This window comes from Balearica regulorum, chromosome 14 (genome assembly GCF_011004875.1).
Source record: "Balearica regulorum gibbericeps isolate bBalReg1 chromosome 14, bBalReg1.pri, whole genome shotgun sequence".
Lineage (NCBI taxonomy): Eukaryota > Metazoa > Chordata > Aves > Gruiformes > Gruidae > Balearica > Balearica regulorum.
In genome coordinates, this window is record NC_046197.1 from 872,075 (window position 1) to 888,069 (window position 15,995).

Here is a 15,995-nt window from a genome sequence, read left to right on the forward strand (position 1 = left end):
GGTTTGTGGTTTGGGTTTTTGTTTTGTTTTTTTAAATAGTTTAAAACAGATTACAAAACAAAGAACAGCTAGATACAGCCAGAGAAAAAAGGGGAGAACAGGTCTGATATTCATAAAATCACAGAATAATTTAAGTTGGAAAATACCCTTGAGACCATTCAGTCCAACTGTTAACCCAGCACTGCCAAGCCCATCACTAAACCACGTCCCCAAGCACCACATCTACACATCTTTTAAATCCCTCCAGGGATGGGGACTGCACCACTGCCCTGGGCAGCCTGGTCCAGTGCTTGACAACCCTTTCAGTGAAGAAATGTTTACCGATCTCCAATCTAAACCTCCCCTGGCACAATTTGAGGCCACTTCCTCTCATCCTATTACTAGTTACTTGGGAGAAGAGACCAACCCCCACCTGGCTACAACCTCCTTTCAGGTAGTTGCAGAGAATGATCAGGTCTCTCCTCAGCCTCCTTTTCTCCAGGCTAAACAGCCCCAGTTCCCTCAGCCGCTCCCATCAGACTTGTGCTCCAGACCCTTCACTGGACACTCCAGCACCTCACTGTCCGTCTTGTAGTGAGGGGCCCAAAACTGAACACAGAACTCGAGGAGTGGCCTCACCAGTGCCCAGTACAGGGGAACAGTCACTGTCTGGCCCTGCTGGCCACACTAGTTCTGATACAAGCCAGGATGCTGTTGGCCTTCTTGGCCAATGTCCATGTAAACTGGATAAAATTTTCAAAGTGGAACAAAAGTGAAAGCTTCACTAGGTCTTAACTGAGCCACTTGCTCAGTGATGAGAGGACCAAGAACCCCAAAACCGAGTTAGTTCAGTTTTCCTACATAGTTCTGTAGACCCTTCACTAATGAATTATCAATTTCAAGAGTTAAAAGCTTCTACAACAAGTTTTAGTAATAAACCGCTGATTTAAGTTAATATATTTCTTATTCTAAAACAAAGAACAACCTCTTCATCATTTTCCTCATTTTTTACTATACACTTGTCAAAGAATTAAGAGCTTAATGATCCTCTACCATCAACTGCCACTCAGACCATTTACTCAACTACCTCTCAGATTATAGCTTCAGAGTGTGAGGACTTGAATTTGTGCTGGAGGCATGTAGAAACCACTAGTCCTGAACTGCTGTCCCTTAGCAAGGGACACAGCACGTCTAGCACCTATAGTGCTTTCCATCAGAAATCTCTCTGCCCCCTTATGCTCAACTGCTGCCAGTTTAGCTTCAACACAGTTGTTTCTCCAGCTATTTTCCTGTAGCTTGTTTGTATTTGTCAGACTCCACTGCCTGGGTCACTGAAGTTTCTTCAGCTGGTAGTATGAGGAAACAACTAACATCTGTCCCCTCCCTATAACAGAATCCACAGGAAATCTAATCAAAGTTTTCTGGTCAACTATTACAACTACCCCCTCAAGTTTTATCTTACCACAGTCCTTTAATAACCAAGGACTTCACTGAACAAGATGGCTCACCCTTCATCAGCAGAACCAAATTGCAAGTCTGTCCGGTCCTCCCTGACCCCCTGTCCCCAACCACTAAAACCCCCTTTCCAACACCCATGGCACTGGGTGGGAGTTCTTCCTTGCACACCTCACACCTGCCTTACACCCCCCCCCCCATCTGCTCGAAGCACCAAAGGTGTGTTCAGCTGTTGGTCAGTACAGGCACCAGGATAACCAGGGTGCTGTTTCATGTCCTCCAGAGCAACAGCAGTCCAACAGGCTGACGCTGCCCATAAGCCAGTTTTGTCCGGCAAGATGCACGTCTGCCTTGAGCAGCACCTCCTTTGCTGAAAGAGTTAACCCCTGCCCCAGTCCAGGAGTTTTAGTTCTTCGTTTACAGGCTATCAACATGAGTGTATCATTGCTACTTGCTGGCCATTAAAAAAAAATCCCATGACACTAATAGTCTTTACTAAAATGGGCTGTGGTTTGTTAGAACTCAATCAGTAGCTAGATGTTTCCCGTGATGAATTCTGGCAGTCTAGACACTCCAAGAAACACTTCTAGATTTTGTTCCTCAGCAGTTCACTTGTTTTATAAGAAGCATCACTCCAAAAACCTTGAATAAAAATGGACAGAGTTATTTGGCTTCAAGCTGCACCACCACATTCAGCTGCTTTGTTTTATTTTTCTAAGTCTTCATTAATCAAAACTATTCTCCATTATGCTTGCTCTTGCTGGTAATTTCACATCTTTCCCTTTTTATCTATCCCTGTATAGCCTCAGCAAGAAAAATATTAACTGAGAGTTATCTAAACTGGTCTAATTTTAATAGCCTGCTGAACCCAGCTATTTGTCTAAAATAAATTCAGGAAGTTTCTCTCTTGAGGTTTTCCACCAGAACACTGTATATACTTGCATGTTTTAGACCAACGTAAGCAGCCTCCAGACCACTACAAAAAAACCCTTGGAAAAAGAGGCTCATCTTCTCATCAAGGTTTAGGAGCCAAGTACAAGAGAAGAGAGGAAGTAATCCGTAAAAGCATTAGTTTTGTACAAGAGTTCTTTGATGCCTCAGAATAAATATAGTAACTAATCACACCAACACTGTGGAAGAGAGAAACACCAGACCACCACCACCTGCAGTGAAGTATTACTGCAATGAATTTCATAGCAAAGCCTTGACATTTACTAGTCAAGTGATTACAAGATTAGCAGGAAACGATTACAAAATAGTTCACAAAAAACACAGACTGGTTGAATACAAGACAGGTAAGTGACATTGTTTTACACCTTGTCCTACTCATCCTGTGTAACCACAGTGAAGCTGCTCTAGTGATATCAGTGTGACAGCATCCCTTCTTGAGTCTTCTACTGACGGAGGTACAGAAATGTGCACTCTTCAGAATTCAAGTTTGGATTTTTGTCAGTAATAGCAAAATAGATAAGTCTTACTTGACATTGAGTCAAGGGGTTCAAGTACAGAGTTATTTCTCATCTCTTCACTCTTAACAGTCAAAGCAGTCCAGTCTGTAGCAAAACGTTAAGCAACTTAAAACATTGTCAGTTTAAAGCTCCCTTTCATTCAAAAATTGGCTTTGCTTCAACTTTATTTCACCAACCATGTGGCCTATTCAACTCCAATACTTCACTCATGATCCCCATCTACCTATTGCAGACAAGAACAACTTATCCTTTAGTGGGCTTTCTACTGCTACAGACTAGCAAGGAACAAGTACTTTGGAACGACCACAGAACCGGGAGAACCAAACTAATCAAACAGGACTGCTAACAAAGTGTTTCTAAAAAATGTAATGGGCTTCGCTGCCCCAAGGAGTGGTAATACAAACACACACTCAAACAGAATGACCACTTACATAATATTAAGAATGCTCCAGCAACATGCTCTTTGAGGCAAAATGAGGTCTACTAGTGCAACACAGCACCGCTCTGATCAGTTTCCACTGCAAACTTCCCTTTACAGAGCACACAAACACTCCAAAATGAAAGGACAATCCTTCTCAAGGCAGCTCCTCTGTGCAGAGAATCATGCCATTTACAGCTTGTCAACAAGTTTAGCTACAGCTTCCTGCTGCAAGATCAGCCTCATCTTCTCAGGCTTCTGTGCTCTTACATCATGAAGAGTAGTCTGCCATTTCTGATGAGCAACTTCATCTTCCTGGTTCTGCCACACCTGACTGAATATGTGGGTAGATGCAAATTCAATATGTAAACTCCATGGCTGAGTTTCTTCTGCTATGAAGCAGCTCAGTCATTCATCAGGACAATTCATGAAGCCAGCTCTCCACAGATCCTTCCAGCATTAGCCAAATGAGCAATAGGGAAAACAATGTAAACTTCCACCTGTCTACTGGAATATCTATTGGCCCATACAAATTTAAGAGGTATGTTATGGAATTCAGGAGGGGAATAGACTCTTTTAAAAGCTACAAGCCCCCAGCTCCAGGTGCAGGGAATAAACTCCACAGCCAGAAGACAGACACCTTCCACAGAGCATCAACAGGGGAAGGAAGTCAAATGTGCCTAACAATTTACAAATGGCAATTAGCTTCTGTTGATGTCAGGGATGACAAGTGCATCATGCAGCTATGACACACTCTCGTATGTCCAGAGCATGTAGTTGCAGCTCAAAGTGGTCTCTAGGAGCCAGAAGCAGCTCTGTACAAGCCACAGCATTTAACACACCTTTGCACACACTGTGTTGATGTGCAAGTCAACTGGGCTAAGCTGATTTCTACAGGAGCTCAACTGTCCAGGTCATCACTGGAAAACTTTATTTAAGCCTTACTAGGGCATGACATAAGACCCAAAAGCTACACCTTCTTGTTTCCTTAGATATCAGCGCTAGAAAGGTGAGTATTAGTTCTGCCTGATCACCCTGGACCGAGACAGCAATCCCAGTTAATCTAGAAGCGTAGATGTTTTTGATGCAGAAGCTGAAGACATGACCTGTAAGGCACAGGCTTCCCAAAGATTGCCCAAGGAGCTTATGATTATCCCCACTTTCTCAATACAGAAGTCATCTTCAAAACTCAAATAATTTACTTTGTTTGCAAAGTCTGAGTGGGTCTAGTATCCATCCAGCTGTCCCATTAATACAGGGTACTAGCCACTACACAGACTACTATTTATATCTAGCTGGAATTGCAAACAGAACTTGCTGCACTAAAGCACTCATCTACAGGACACTTCAGCATAGAAGCTACTCAGGAGTTGAATCACAGCAGGGAGATAAAAAGCAAGCATCAATTCTTCCAAGGCACCCAGAAAAAACATCTTAATACATTGTGTTCTGATTCAACAGCTTTTTGGTGCAGCTACTGCTCATCTCCAGAGCCAATCTAGAATTCATCTGGGAGTAGAGGGTTTTCCTAGGCACCAAAGCAGCTTAGGTCACAAAGAGATGAGTGCAAGCCTCAGCTCTCTCCTTGAAGGCCCCTGCTATCTTAACTTTTATCTTTAGGCAAAGAGCACATCACTCTGAACCAATAAAATTATGGTGATAAATTGCCTTTTTTAAAAAAACTTATTCCTGCGGGCTCAACTCCTGCATGGGGCAAAAGGCCTCAGCAGAGCCCAAGCCGGTCTTCTCCCACCAAAGGAAAGTCCATCTCTAAGCAAGCATAAAGACTGCACCAACAACGTTTTTGTTAAAGTACCAAGAAGGTGATGAGACAGTTACTTCATATGCCAGATTGTCAGGACGATACTTACTCAGCTGTCTGTCCTATCTGAAGTCACACAGTAGCCTCAGGATCACCATATCATCACAAAGCTCGTGCACTGACATGGAGCAGTCAGATAAAACAGGGAAGTATCAGCTCCTGCACACCATGCCAGTATCAGGAGCTCACAGTGACGGAAGCAGCCCATCCCACCTGCTCTGCCCCAGGTGAATGACAAATATTATGCTGGTAAGTTCTTTCTCTAGAAAGCAATTTGCCACCCTCCTGGAGACCAGGCCACACGTTCCCACAGGCAGTGCTGGGCTTTTTCATCCAGCTCATCCAGCCAAGTTTCTGAATATGAAAGTAACAAAGTTTGTCAGCTCAGGTTTAATTCAGCCTGATACTCTCGGGATTATGAAACATCTCTGCTAGCATAAATTTGGATTTTGGCCACATACTGCTCCTGAGGAATTCTTAATTCCATTTCAGAGGCTTTATCCAGCTGTCCTAGTTCTCACACCAGCTAGGCCCCCTCCTTTGCTAATCATCAGCCTGACAGCCGAAAGCCTCCACATCAAGGTCCACTACTACTTAGATCACTGCTCTTCAAAAACAGGAAGAAAGCTGACTCCTGGAAGGACCATTCACCTATACAATCACTATGTTTGGGCTTCAGGCCCCAGACCCTTGAAACTTCTGAGGCATACAATCACCAGAAAGTTTCATTGCGCTGACAAATGTTAAGCTTGTAACATTAAAACACAACTGAAAACACTACTGCCCAACCAGCTGGAGTGCTAACTACCAAATGACTGGCTTCTGATGTGAATGGGCAAGATGCATCTGAGTAAGTTAAAGCAACTCCAGACTCTGCTTGAGTTAAATCCTATTTCTTAACTACGGTCCCATTTGAAACTCTTCCAGCAATCTTACCTAGTCTCACAGGAAGTGTACTTTTTAAATCTGAGCAGTTTTAACTTCTTGCTTCAAAGCAACTTGAATTCCTGCTAAGTCAGCTCAACAATTTCTGGTGACAAGAGAAGAAAAGTTAAGTTTTGCCCAGGGTATCACAGGCCAGTTGAGTTTGGAAAGGATCTCTAGAGATCATGTTGTCCAACCCTCCTGCTCAAGCAGGGCCGCCTAGAGCAAGATGCCCACGTCCGGATGGCTTCCGAGTATCTTCGGTGCGGGAGACTCCACACCCTCCCAAGGCAATCTCTGCCAGTGCTTGGCATCCTCAGAGGAAAAAAAAAAAAAAAAACCAAACACACCCAAACTAAAAAACCACCAAAAACAAACTCCTGATGCTTCCTGATGTTCAGAGGGACCCTCCTGTGTTTCAGTGTGTGGCCGTTGCCTCTTGCGACAAGGCACCACTGAGAAGAGCCTGGCTCTCATCTCTGCACCCTTCCTCCAGGTATTTATATGCATTGGTAAGGCCCCCTGAGTCTTCTCTTCTCCAGGCTGAGCAGTCCCAGCTCTCCCAGCCTGTCCTCATAATGGGAGATGCTTCAGTCCCTTCACCATGTTCATGATCTTTCTGGACTCTCTCCAGTACATCCACATTTCCTGTTCCAGAGAGCCCAGCACTGGACACAGTGCTCCAACTGTGGCTTCACCAGTGCCAAGCAGAAGGAAAAGACTGTCTCCCTCACTCTGCTGGCAACTGTCCTCCTAGTGCCACCTTCGTTGCAGCAAGGGCAACATCTGGGAAGTTACACAAGTAGCTAGATTAAAGTTGCAGAAGAGTTGGAAGCACTAGACTGAAAGTCTCTCTTACAACCCTAACTCAGCACATATGGGAGAGACTGACCCATGCTATGGGACAAAGTCATTTGGGTAAACACCGCAACAGGCAAACTAAAAGCCAAGATGATCAGAAACCAACTTCCTGATTGAGAACTCCACTGTGAAGATCAAGTTCATTTAGGCTGTGCGTACTTGGGAATTCCCACCCATAAGTCTTAATAAAGTGATTCTTGAACACCTGTAAGAGCGGCACCACAGAAAATTCACACTGCACTGGACATGGGAGAGTTTGAACAGCGTGAGCTCAACTCTTGAATGAACGAGACTGAAGCCACTCACTGCCATTCACCAGGCAGGGTCTTCCAATGCACTTTAATTAAACTCCATGGTTCATTAGTTAAAAACACAGTGGTGGGGAGAAGTGGGACAGGACAGAGCAAGTCAGCCCAACCTTTACTGAAGGGCTTTGGTTTAGCATTAACTCTTGCACATCTACTTCCCAAATTCAGGAGAAAGTAGGTTTCCCAAAAAATGGCTGAGAACAGTCATAATCACATTAAAATACTTTATTCTCCTGCTTAAGGCAACAGGGTTTCTTATTTATGCAGACTTTGAGATAACATTTTTAATTTAAGCCTACGCATTTTGCTTAAGCTTTGGAGTTTAAATTAATCACCAAGGTGTGTTTAAGACTGTTTTGAGATGATTTATTCTACAATACATTTTATTTTAGGAACGCTTACTTCAGAATTACTAATACAAACAAGTTAACTATTCCACTGAGACACTCAGTGTTCTCCCAATTCTTCAGAACCCGTTTTAACAAGCCTAGGAGGGACAAACGTTTAGACAGACAGAACAAAACCCCAAAATGCTAGTCACCTCTACTACGGTAGCAAAGATCACTTTGTCAAGCTGCTTACAGAGGGAGGGAGAGAAACTTCCTTATTTATTTAGCAGTCTCAAGTAAAACTGCTTCTATAGCCCCCACACTCAGGCCTTCAGCATCTTACCCAGCAGAGAGGATGGGGCAGGCTCCCAAACCAGACATTCCAAGTGCTGTCTGGAACAGCCTATCATCCTCCAGAGCGTGAGGAGCCAAGATCTTTACCACTAAACCAGGATGATTAAGTAGCACCAATACAATTTTTTACCCCCGCAGTCTTTCCACCAAAAAAGTAGCACTATAGATTAAAAGGAAGTCATTGCCTACCCCTTCACCTTTCCTCTTGCAGGTTAGGAAGAAAAACATGTTCATGTACTACACATTAATTGCAGCATAACATCTTGCCCATGTGAGCTGCTGACAACATTGCCTACCAGATGCCTCAGGAGGAGGAAGCCGTGTATCATAAGCTGTTTCCTAGAAGAACTGTTTCTAGTCTTCCCTGACTTCTCTATCAATACTTTTTTTTTTTTATAGCTGTGTTCTAGTTATCTGCTTACAGATTTTAAATTCAAACAGCCTGCTCCCAATAGCATCCTCCTAAAGAGCAGCACAGTTTAGGAAATACTCTAAGAAATCTGCACTACAAATACTAAATTGCTCTTTTGGAAGGGATGTAAGCTTCATGTTGAGTAACTTTTATCTTGTTACTCACTTTTAATTACCTGACACAACAGCTTTTCCTACTAGAAATATACTTATTCTTTGATAAAGCTAATCAAAGAGTTAGTAGAGAGCTGAAATAGCTTTAAAGTCTACAAACACACAGCTCTAGACTGACCAAAACCAAGATTTCCACCCTAAATGACTGAAGTTGCCTTTGTGGAATTTATTTATACTGCTCAAGACAGAAGGAATGCTTCTTTTAAGTATCAGCTCTTGCTTCTTATCAAGTTGAGGTCTACTTTCTGACAAGACATCCCTGTTATTTCTGAGGGAAGTATTCTGAATTTCTATAAAGTTACCCCTGAGAACTTCTTTTGCTGCCTTTAATTCCTTCATGAAATGAACACCAAGGGAACATGGACAAGATTGTTTTCTCACTGGTGCCATTTGTATGTCTTTCATGCTATAGCAGGGTTTTGCATTCAGATTAACACTTCTGCAATGCGTGAAAAAAACAGTATGAAGACACCTAATTTCAGGGAGAGTCCTTTGAGAGGGAGATAGGGTGATAGAAAGGGCTAAGAAGCACAGAACGGTCACACTGACCCCATGGCTTACTTTAGGCTAAGCTACAAGGACGCAGTTTGAAGAGGATAAGAAAAGAAAGAGTTCAAGGCAGAGAACAGAAGGAGATGGAGATGTTAAGAGCATACTGCAAATTTATTTGGGTTGCAAAATTAAGATATATTTTGTGATTAAAGCTGACTGCCATTAATAGGCAGTCTGCTGGCGCCCTTAACTAGCCTCTTAAATTCTTGCCCCGTCTTTTTCCAACCATCCTAATTCCAATCTATCCTCCAGTATTTTCAAATGTGCTATCTACTACCCCACTGCCTATATGGTCATTTTAGGACTCTCAAACAAATATAAGATACTGTGCCACATTATACATTCTCCCACTACAGTATTCTAACCAGTTATACAGCAATTTAATCAAAGCATAATAGACATCAGCACTTAGTACTAACTTAGTGCTTCCAACAGCAGCAAGTACTTGACTGAAAGCACTTGTAAGGAAAGCTGTGTCAGCCTGACAATCACTTTCCCTTGACTGACATCATTTCTTGAGTTCTTTCAGCTCACAGTGAAGACTTTCAGCTTTGTGCACTAGCAGACTTATCTCTTGACAGAAGTGAATCAAGATACTGTTTTGCCTTTTCATCTGTTTCTAAAAATGCAGAAGCCTTTAGCTGGACAGAGAAGGCAGGAACTTTTCTGCATTGAGTAAAAGGGAGACAGTTCAGATGTGCAAGGTAGGGGTACCAAGAGTCTGAACCAAAAAGAAAGTGTCCAGGAACATCACATGTAGTTGGAGAGAAGACTTACAGGCAGCAGGATAGCCTGAGAGCTGGGACACAGTGTGAAGGATGCTGCAATTAAATGTGGTATCTGTAGCATTTAATTACAGCACATGGCTACAAAAATGGAATGGTCAGGACATGGCTCATGCACAGAAGCAACCAAAAATATTCTCAATTGCCATGGCTAGATCTACAAGCCGTAGATCTACATTTTCAATACCCAGAAAAAAAAACCCCAATAAAATTCAATCCTGGGTATTCTTTCAAGATATTTAAAACCTCCTATTTGCATTAAATAATACGAATATTGCTCTACCAGGCAAAGGACATTCCAGTGCCCCACAAGCTAACAGTTCACAGGGATCAAGATGTTTCTAGCTTAAAAAAAAAATCAGAAAATGCTTGTTAAGTTTTAAGACATTATAGTAGTCCATGTCATTGAAAGTTTTAATAAAAGAGACCAACATGGAGTTCCGCTGTTCCCTTGAAAAAGGCACTTTTTTTTTTTTTAAGATGACAGAATCAAAGGAGGTTTAGTGTTTTTTTAAAAGCCTCAGCTGTTCCCTTACACATTTTACTTGCTGTGCATTTTCAACACTGAAGTCTTCCATTGTCATGTACTAGGTTTGATTTTGGTGTGGTTTTTTTTTAGCTAAAGCATTTAGACTCTGAGGTGAGGTGGCAAGACTGCATACTTGTAGTAAGACTTCTCAGATCCACTGGCCAAGTTGAACAGTCTCCCCGTGGTCACAGGGAAACTGGACTTCATGAGAACCCTGCGCTCATGAATTGGCTGCAAGCTAGGTGCCGAGTCACAGACTAAAGCAGCGACCACAGAAATGGCTGATGACAGGAATGCAGTAGTTTTTAAATTCTAAATCAAATCAGTAATTCATTTCAGCAGAGTAAAATTAAGTGAGCATTGGAGGTACCTTTTGAAATAGTTAGTGCTGGGGACCACTGTGATCGTAGAATATCAAGACAAATGCTGCCATTACTGTTAATATTTGGATGATAGATTCTTGTTGTAAATGCAACCTGCAGAAGAAGGAAAATTTCAGTGTAGGCTCACAAATGTACATTACACCATATAGTAATGAATAGATTTACAGTACAAGCCACTCACCTTAGGTGGTTTGAAGGGATAATCTGTTGGGAAGTGAATTGTCAAGAAAAATACTCCACCTTGATAGGGACTGTCATTCTGTTCATGAGAAAGAATCATTGCAGTTTGAGGAGTTATTACAAGAAGACTGGTCATAAAAAGCTACGAACATCAATTCTCTCATACTTACTGGTCCCATTATTGTAGCTTGCCAATGGAACACTGAAAAAGAGAAAGATTTACTTCAGTTTGGAGAAGCTCAAGTAATGAACTACTTACTTCCAGAAAAAGCAGCACAGAAAAGTCTATTTTAAAAACAAAGCCTTCTGAAAGGCTGCAGGGAAGCAAGCCAAAGAATTAAACAGAGACAGAGCAAAGTACTGAACGCTCCACATTCACTTGCTCCACACTTTGGGATTGCTGTGATACCACACACATGTTGTGCCCTGCAAAAAATCCCTTTACAATAAAAATCCAGGCATTTACAGTCAACATTTCAGTCCTGACAAATTTATGAGTTCAACTTTTTGTTTCCAATGAAGCACCTGAGTCCAAGCCCAGTTTCCAATGACTGTGCTGCCCTCAGAGCAGGCTACAGCAAAGGTACAGTATGACCTAATACCTTTCTTAGGTAAGAGCCCTGCTAGACAGATCCTTAGTTAAATGGAGGGTAAGCCTAAGCTTTGTATATACCATAAATAAAGAGGTAACCTATGCCAGTGTTACCTCAACTGAATGTTTAAGCTGAGTCTCCACAGAGGCCTCAAAATTTCATTAAAGCAGCAGAAAGCAATACAAGTCTTAACAGAATGCAGGAATGCCAGTCTGCTCAACACTTGTGACCAGGATGTGCTAGTACACGCTTAGGTTAAATGGACAAAAAATAAGTCTCACTCGTATGCATCTGTCCAAGAGAACATCTTAATCTGGTAATACAGAAGATTCATGAAGAATGTCTTTACGCTGCAGAACATAAGGAAATCAAAGCTGTTAATCTGTATGAGACACGTTAGGAAGTTCTCAGGGTTCCTGCATTCTCTGAAGGCTCTACTGCTAGGTTGTGCTAAGAGCACCAGCTTAACAAATGATTTGTGGAACAGTACTGTGGGAAGTTTCCCTCTGCATGGATGTCAGCTACATGGCATCTTCAGAACTGGGGAGCTGTACAGAAGACTCCAGTGGCTGCAAGGTAAGTCTTCAAGACACAGAAGTTGAAGCCACCTGCAGCTACGTACTTAACTCGCAAGTGGTGCCTACAGCTTTCAAGGCTACCTGTGCCAAAAGTAATTTTGGCCCAGAGTGGCATTACCTGTTCTAATCTAGCACAAGCAGTTTTTAATTACACATGATACAGGCGCTGCAACTGGGAATGATCTCATACAAGGAAGGGGGGGAAAAAAAAGCAGAGCGTGAACAGCCCTGCCAAGGCACGGGGAGAAGAGTGTTTGGTTAGAGCGGAAGGTTGGTTACAAAGGGTAGTACAGCCGGTAACACCAGCTAGGCTTCTGAGAAACCCTACACTCAGCATAGAGTCCAGAAATCAAGACAGTGGCTCATGTGTCCAAATGTAGCATTCACCCATTTTAAAAGGTTTTGACAACTTCACAGGGTCTGTTATCATCTGTAGCAGGACAGTCAGAAACCAAGAAGGGGACAAAGGGGCAGCAGAAACCCAGCAGTGAACAGCATGGCCAATCACAGAAAAACCACCAAGAATTTCACAGGCATCAGTAGATGCTGATAAGATTCACCATGACTGCACTGGAGCACAGACAGCACTGGACATTAAGCTGCATACCTCTGCACACCAAAAAGAGAAGCTGATATAACCAACTATTGTCTTAAACCCAACAAGAAACCAGAAAGAAAACACTTCCACAGTGAATCTTAACATTTTACAAACTAGAAGGGTGGTTTGATTGTTTTGTTGGCCTTTTTTTTTTTTGCCAAATTCCCACCATAGACTGAAGGAAAGTGCTTGTTTAACCTAAGCTTTAGATTATCAGAACAAGTTTGAGGAATTAAAAGATGGATTCATCACGCAGAGCTTATTTCAATTAATTCTTTATTTTGAAATTAGCCATTCAAAAAGTTATGGACAAAGTAAGGGGGTTGCTGACTTGTAGTAGCTAAGCACAGGTACGTGTCTGGAAGTGAGCTAGGCCACTGCATAGCACTCTGGAGGTATACTAGTGTAATCCAGTCCCAAGCATGTTTCCAAAACAAAGGCCAGAGGTGGGTGGAAGAGAGCTACAACTACACAACCAAGAGAAAGACAATCCTGTTCCTACAGTTAACAAAGTAGAACAGCTCTTCACGAAGTTTGTGAACTACAGGGAGAAGAAGCTTACAACCGGGGACAGTTTACACTGGCTGGACTAGCTGCAAGACACCACTTCGCAGGCACAGCATGTCCTGAACTCTGAGAAATGTCATTCTGGCAAGGCAACCAATGCAGACCTGGAGCACAGGTATCTCGGAGAGGGCACCTTCCTGTTGCTGCCACTGCTATCCACTTACAAATACTTGATGTGTTGCTCTCAATAGCAACAGTCTTTCATTAGAGGTCTTTCAAAAAGGTGGCACGAGAAGAATTGACTATTACTTTAAAGCTTTCTGTATTCAGTAGTAACTTTCCATTATAAGCATTCACCAACTTATGTTTCCATCTCCTCCACCAGACGATCTCCATCACCTCTCACAGCCTTTGGAAACTACAAAGTAGTTTATCATGGCACAAATCACACTTGCTTATTTAGGGGAAGAAAAGCCTCAGAGCAGCCCTACATCTTAGTAATTTCTCTTCCATGAAACTACAAGCTGCTTTGAAATACCATGCTGAAAGCAAAAATAAGTTGTGGAGGAACTAGAAGCTTGACACTACTGCTAAAAACCCTCAAATCCAAACACAGGTTTCACTTGTTTGAAAGGATTGCTCAACAGTAGCTTATCCACTAATCTCAGTATTTTCATTCTCAGGTTTCAAGTGCTTTTTAAATCTAGTCCTAGATTTCTATGGGAACATATAAGTTTTAATACACTTCACTTTCTGAATCATTTCTAAACTATTCATATCTTGGCAGCTAGTTTTTCCCTTTTAGAAAGGATACCTAAGCTTAGAGTTCTTAGTGCATAGATGGAGAGTTTCCCTACTTAAATATCCCCTACTCTCACAAGCTTGGATGCTTCACCGAACAGCAAGTTCAATACGTGCTGTTTAACGGTCATCCCAGTCAGAGCTTCCAAGTGTTTTTACGTAGCCTTTTCCATACAGCAGAGCTGCTACAAGAAAGTGTAAACACATTCCCTCATCTCAGGCATTTTATGCATTAAATGCCAATGCCCATTGTAAAGCAAAAAGGTGAATTTGCACATGTTCTTGTCTCATTGCAAATATCCTACTGATCTTGCTCACCTAAGCTATGGCCAAGATAAAAAAAAAAAGTAGTTCACCAGAAAAGCATAAAATCCTAGTCAATATGGAGAAGACTTTCCAGCTTGCAAAACCACTGCAGTTTAAAGGACTCGCAAGGAATCCCATAAAGGACAGGGCAACAATTAAGTTACCTCATTCAAGCTAATCAAACCAGACTGAGGAACATTACCTACAGCTAAAATAAAGAAGTATCCATATAAACATCATTAAGTCACACAATATAACTCGCCCTCCTGCCTAGGCAAAAATACATGTACTAGATCACATTAGATCATCATAATATAAAACAATGCTAGACAAAAAAAAAGTCAGGGTAGGACTTTAAGGGATAACTGTTTTTCTTCTACTTTAACACAGCCCCTTGAGCTTCAAAAGGACAGAACAACAACTCCAAATCGCACACCAGGTCAACAACCTTGTACAGGAAAGACAACCAGCTGATGTGCAGGCCAAGAAGATCATCCTAGACTATCCCTGACACAGAACCTGGCAGGATCAACTGATCCGAGTACAGTTCTCCAGCACAGCAGTACATGTGATTTAAGGATGCTGCATCTGCACTTCCTATCTCATACCTAAGCAGCTATGTCCAAATCAAGCTACATGTTAGTCACGACAACAGGGTTTAGACATTCTGATTTTGCTTACTGAGAAAACCACAAGTAGTATTCCAAACTGAGTGAAATCTTGCCTAAAAATTAGGATCCAAACCTGGTTTTCAGTTCTTACACTCTGGTGTGCTCTATATTACAATAGCATGAAACAGATTGAAGAACAAGCAATGTTTCCAGCATTCCTATAACTCATTTGACCACAGCAACTATTAAACTTTAAAAAACATCCCCAACATTACTTACTAATTCAAGCTTTAATTTACCAACTAGTTTTCCTTCCATTCACATTTGAACCTCCTACCCCTAAGGACCACATGTAAACCTCTTAAAAAATGCAGTGTTAACTAACTCCTGTGTAAAATACAATTAATCCTGACCTTTCCGTAGTAGCATCTAGGATTAGTAGTAGATTGTTTTACTTCTACGGGACCACACGACTACACCATGTACAGGTTAGATATCAGAGTTCAGAAAGCTGGATGCAGCTGCTCGCTGGTTTGGCCGTGAGAATGCCAGAACAGTTAATTCTAAAGGTGTAACTTCAGGTGTCCTCAGTGTAGAGTTACCCAATCAATAAAATGGGAGTAACACAGATCTCCAGTGATACACAAGGAAGGTATTAAGAGAAACAGAAGGGCAACAATTTTAAGATTAGTATGTGGAGTAGTATCTAATACTCTAATCAAAAGAAAGAAAAGGGTTCCCCTTGATAAGGAACTGGGACATCCCATTTTAGAAGAACAAGGAAAAAAGTTAGGGACTGCAGGTGTTTGCTGATAGCAGCATACTTACTGTCATCACCAACAGGCCCTGCTGAACACTGTGCTGGAGGATCACGTGCCAGATCATTCAACTCCTAAAAAACAGGAACAGTTTATTTCATTTAATTTCAAAACAGATCATGTTATTGCTAAAAAAGCTGCTAGTGGCACTTTGGCTCTCATCCTTGCTCATGAACATAACGCTCACATCAGTGGATTCAGTGGGTTTCCCGAAACCACAGGAATGGCAACACTACAAAACTAATAGCCG

The 15,995-nt window shown here is 42.0% G+C and overlaps 2 protein-coding genes across 5 annotated transcripts in view; one reads left to right on the top strand and one right to left on the bottom strand.

The window, feature by feature from the left end:
* The window catches only part of IK (IK cytokine), a 143,764-nt gene that overhangs the window by 46,333 nt on the left and 81,436 nt on the right, over positions 1–15,995 (top strand). The window lies entirely within an intron of this gene.
* The window catches only part of UBE2D2 (ubiquitin conjugating enzyme E2 D2), a 30,557-nt gene that overhangs the window by 4,804 nt on the left and 9,758 nt on the right, over positions 1–15,995 (bottom strand). For 2 of the 4 annotated variants that reach the window (XM_075766158.1, XM_075766159.1), the window contains exons 2-6: positions 15,756–15,819; positions 11,808–11,876; positions 11,104–11,135; positions 10,935–11,012; positions 10,741–10,846 (exon numbers count right to left, since the gene is read on the bottom strand). In XM_075766158.1, coding sequence (XP_075622273.1) covers positions 10,741–10,846; positions 10,935–11,012; positions 11,104–11,135; positions 11,808–11,817 — 226 coding nt within the window. In that variant the 5' untranslated portion in view covers positions 11,818–11,876; positions 15,756–15,819. The remainder of the gene's footprint in view (positions 1–10,740; positions 10,847–10,934; positions 11,013–11,103; positions 11,136–11,807; positions 11,877–15,755; positions 15,820–15,995) is intronic. The other 2 variants (XM_075766157.1, XM_075766160.1) reach the window with 1 other exon arrangement.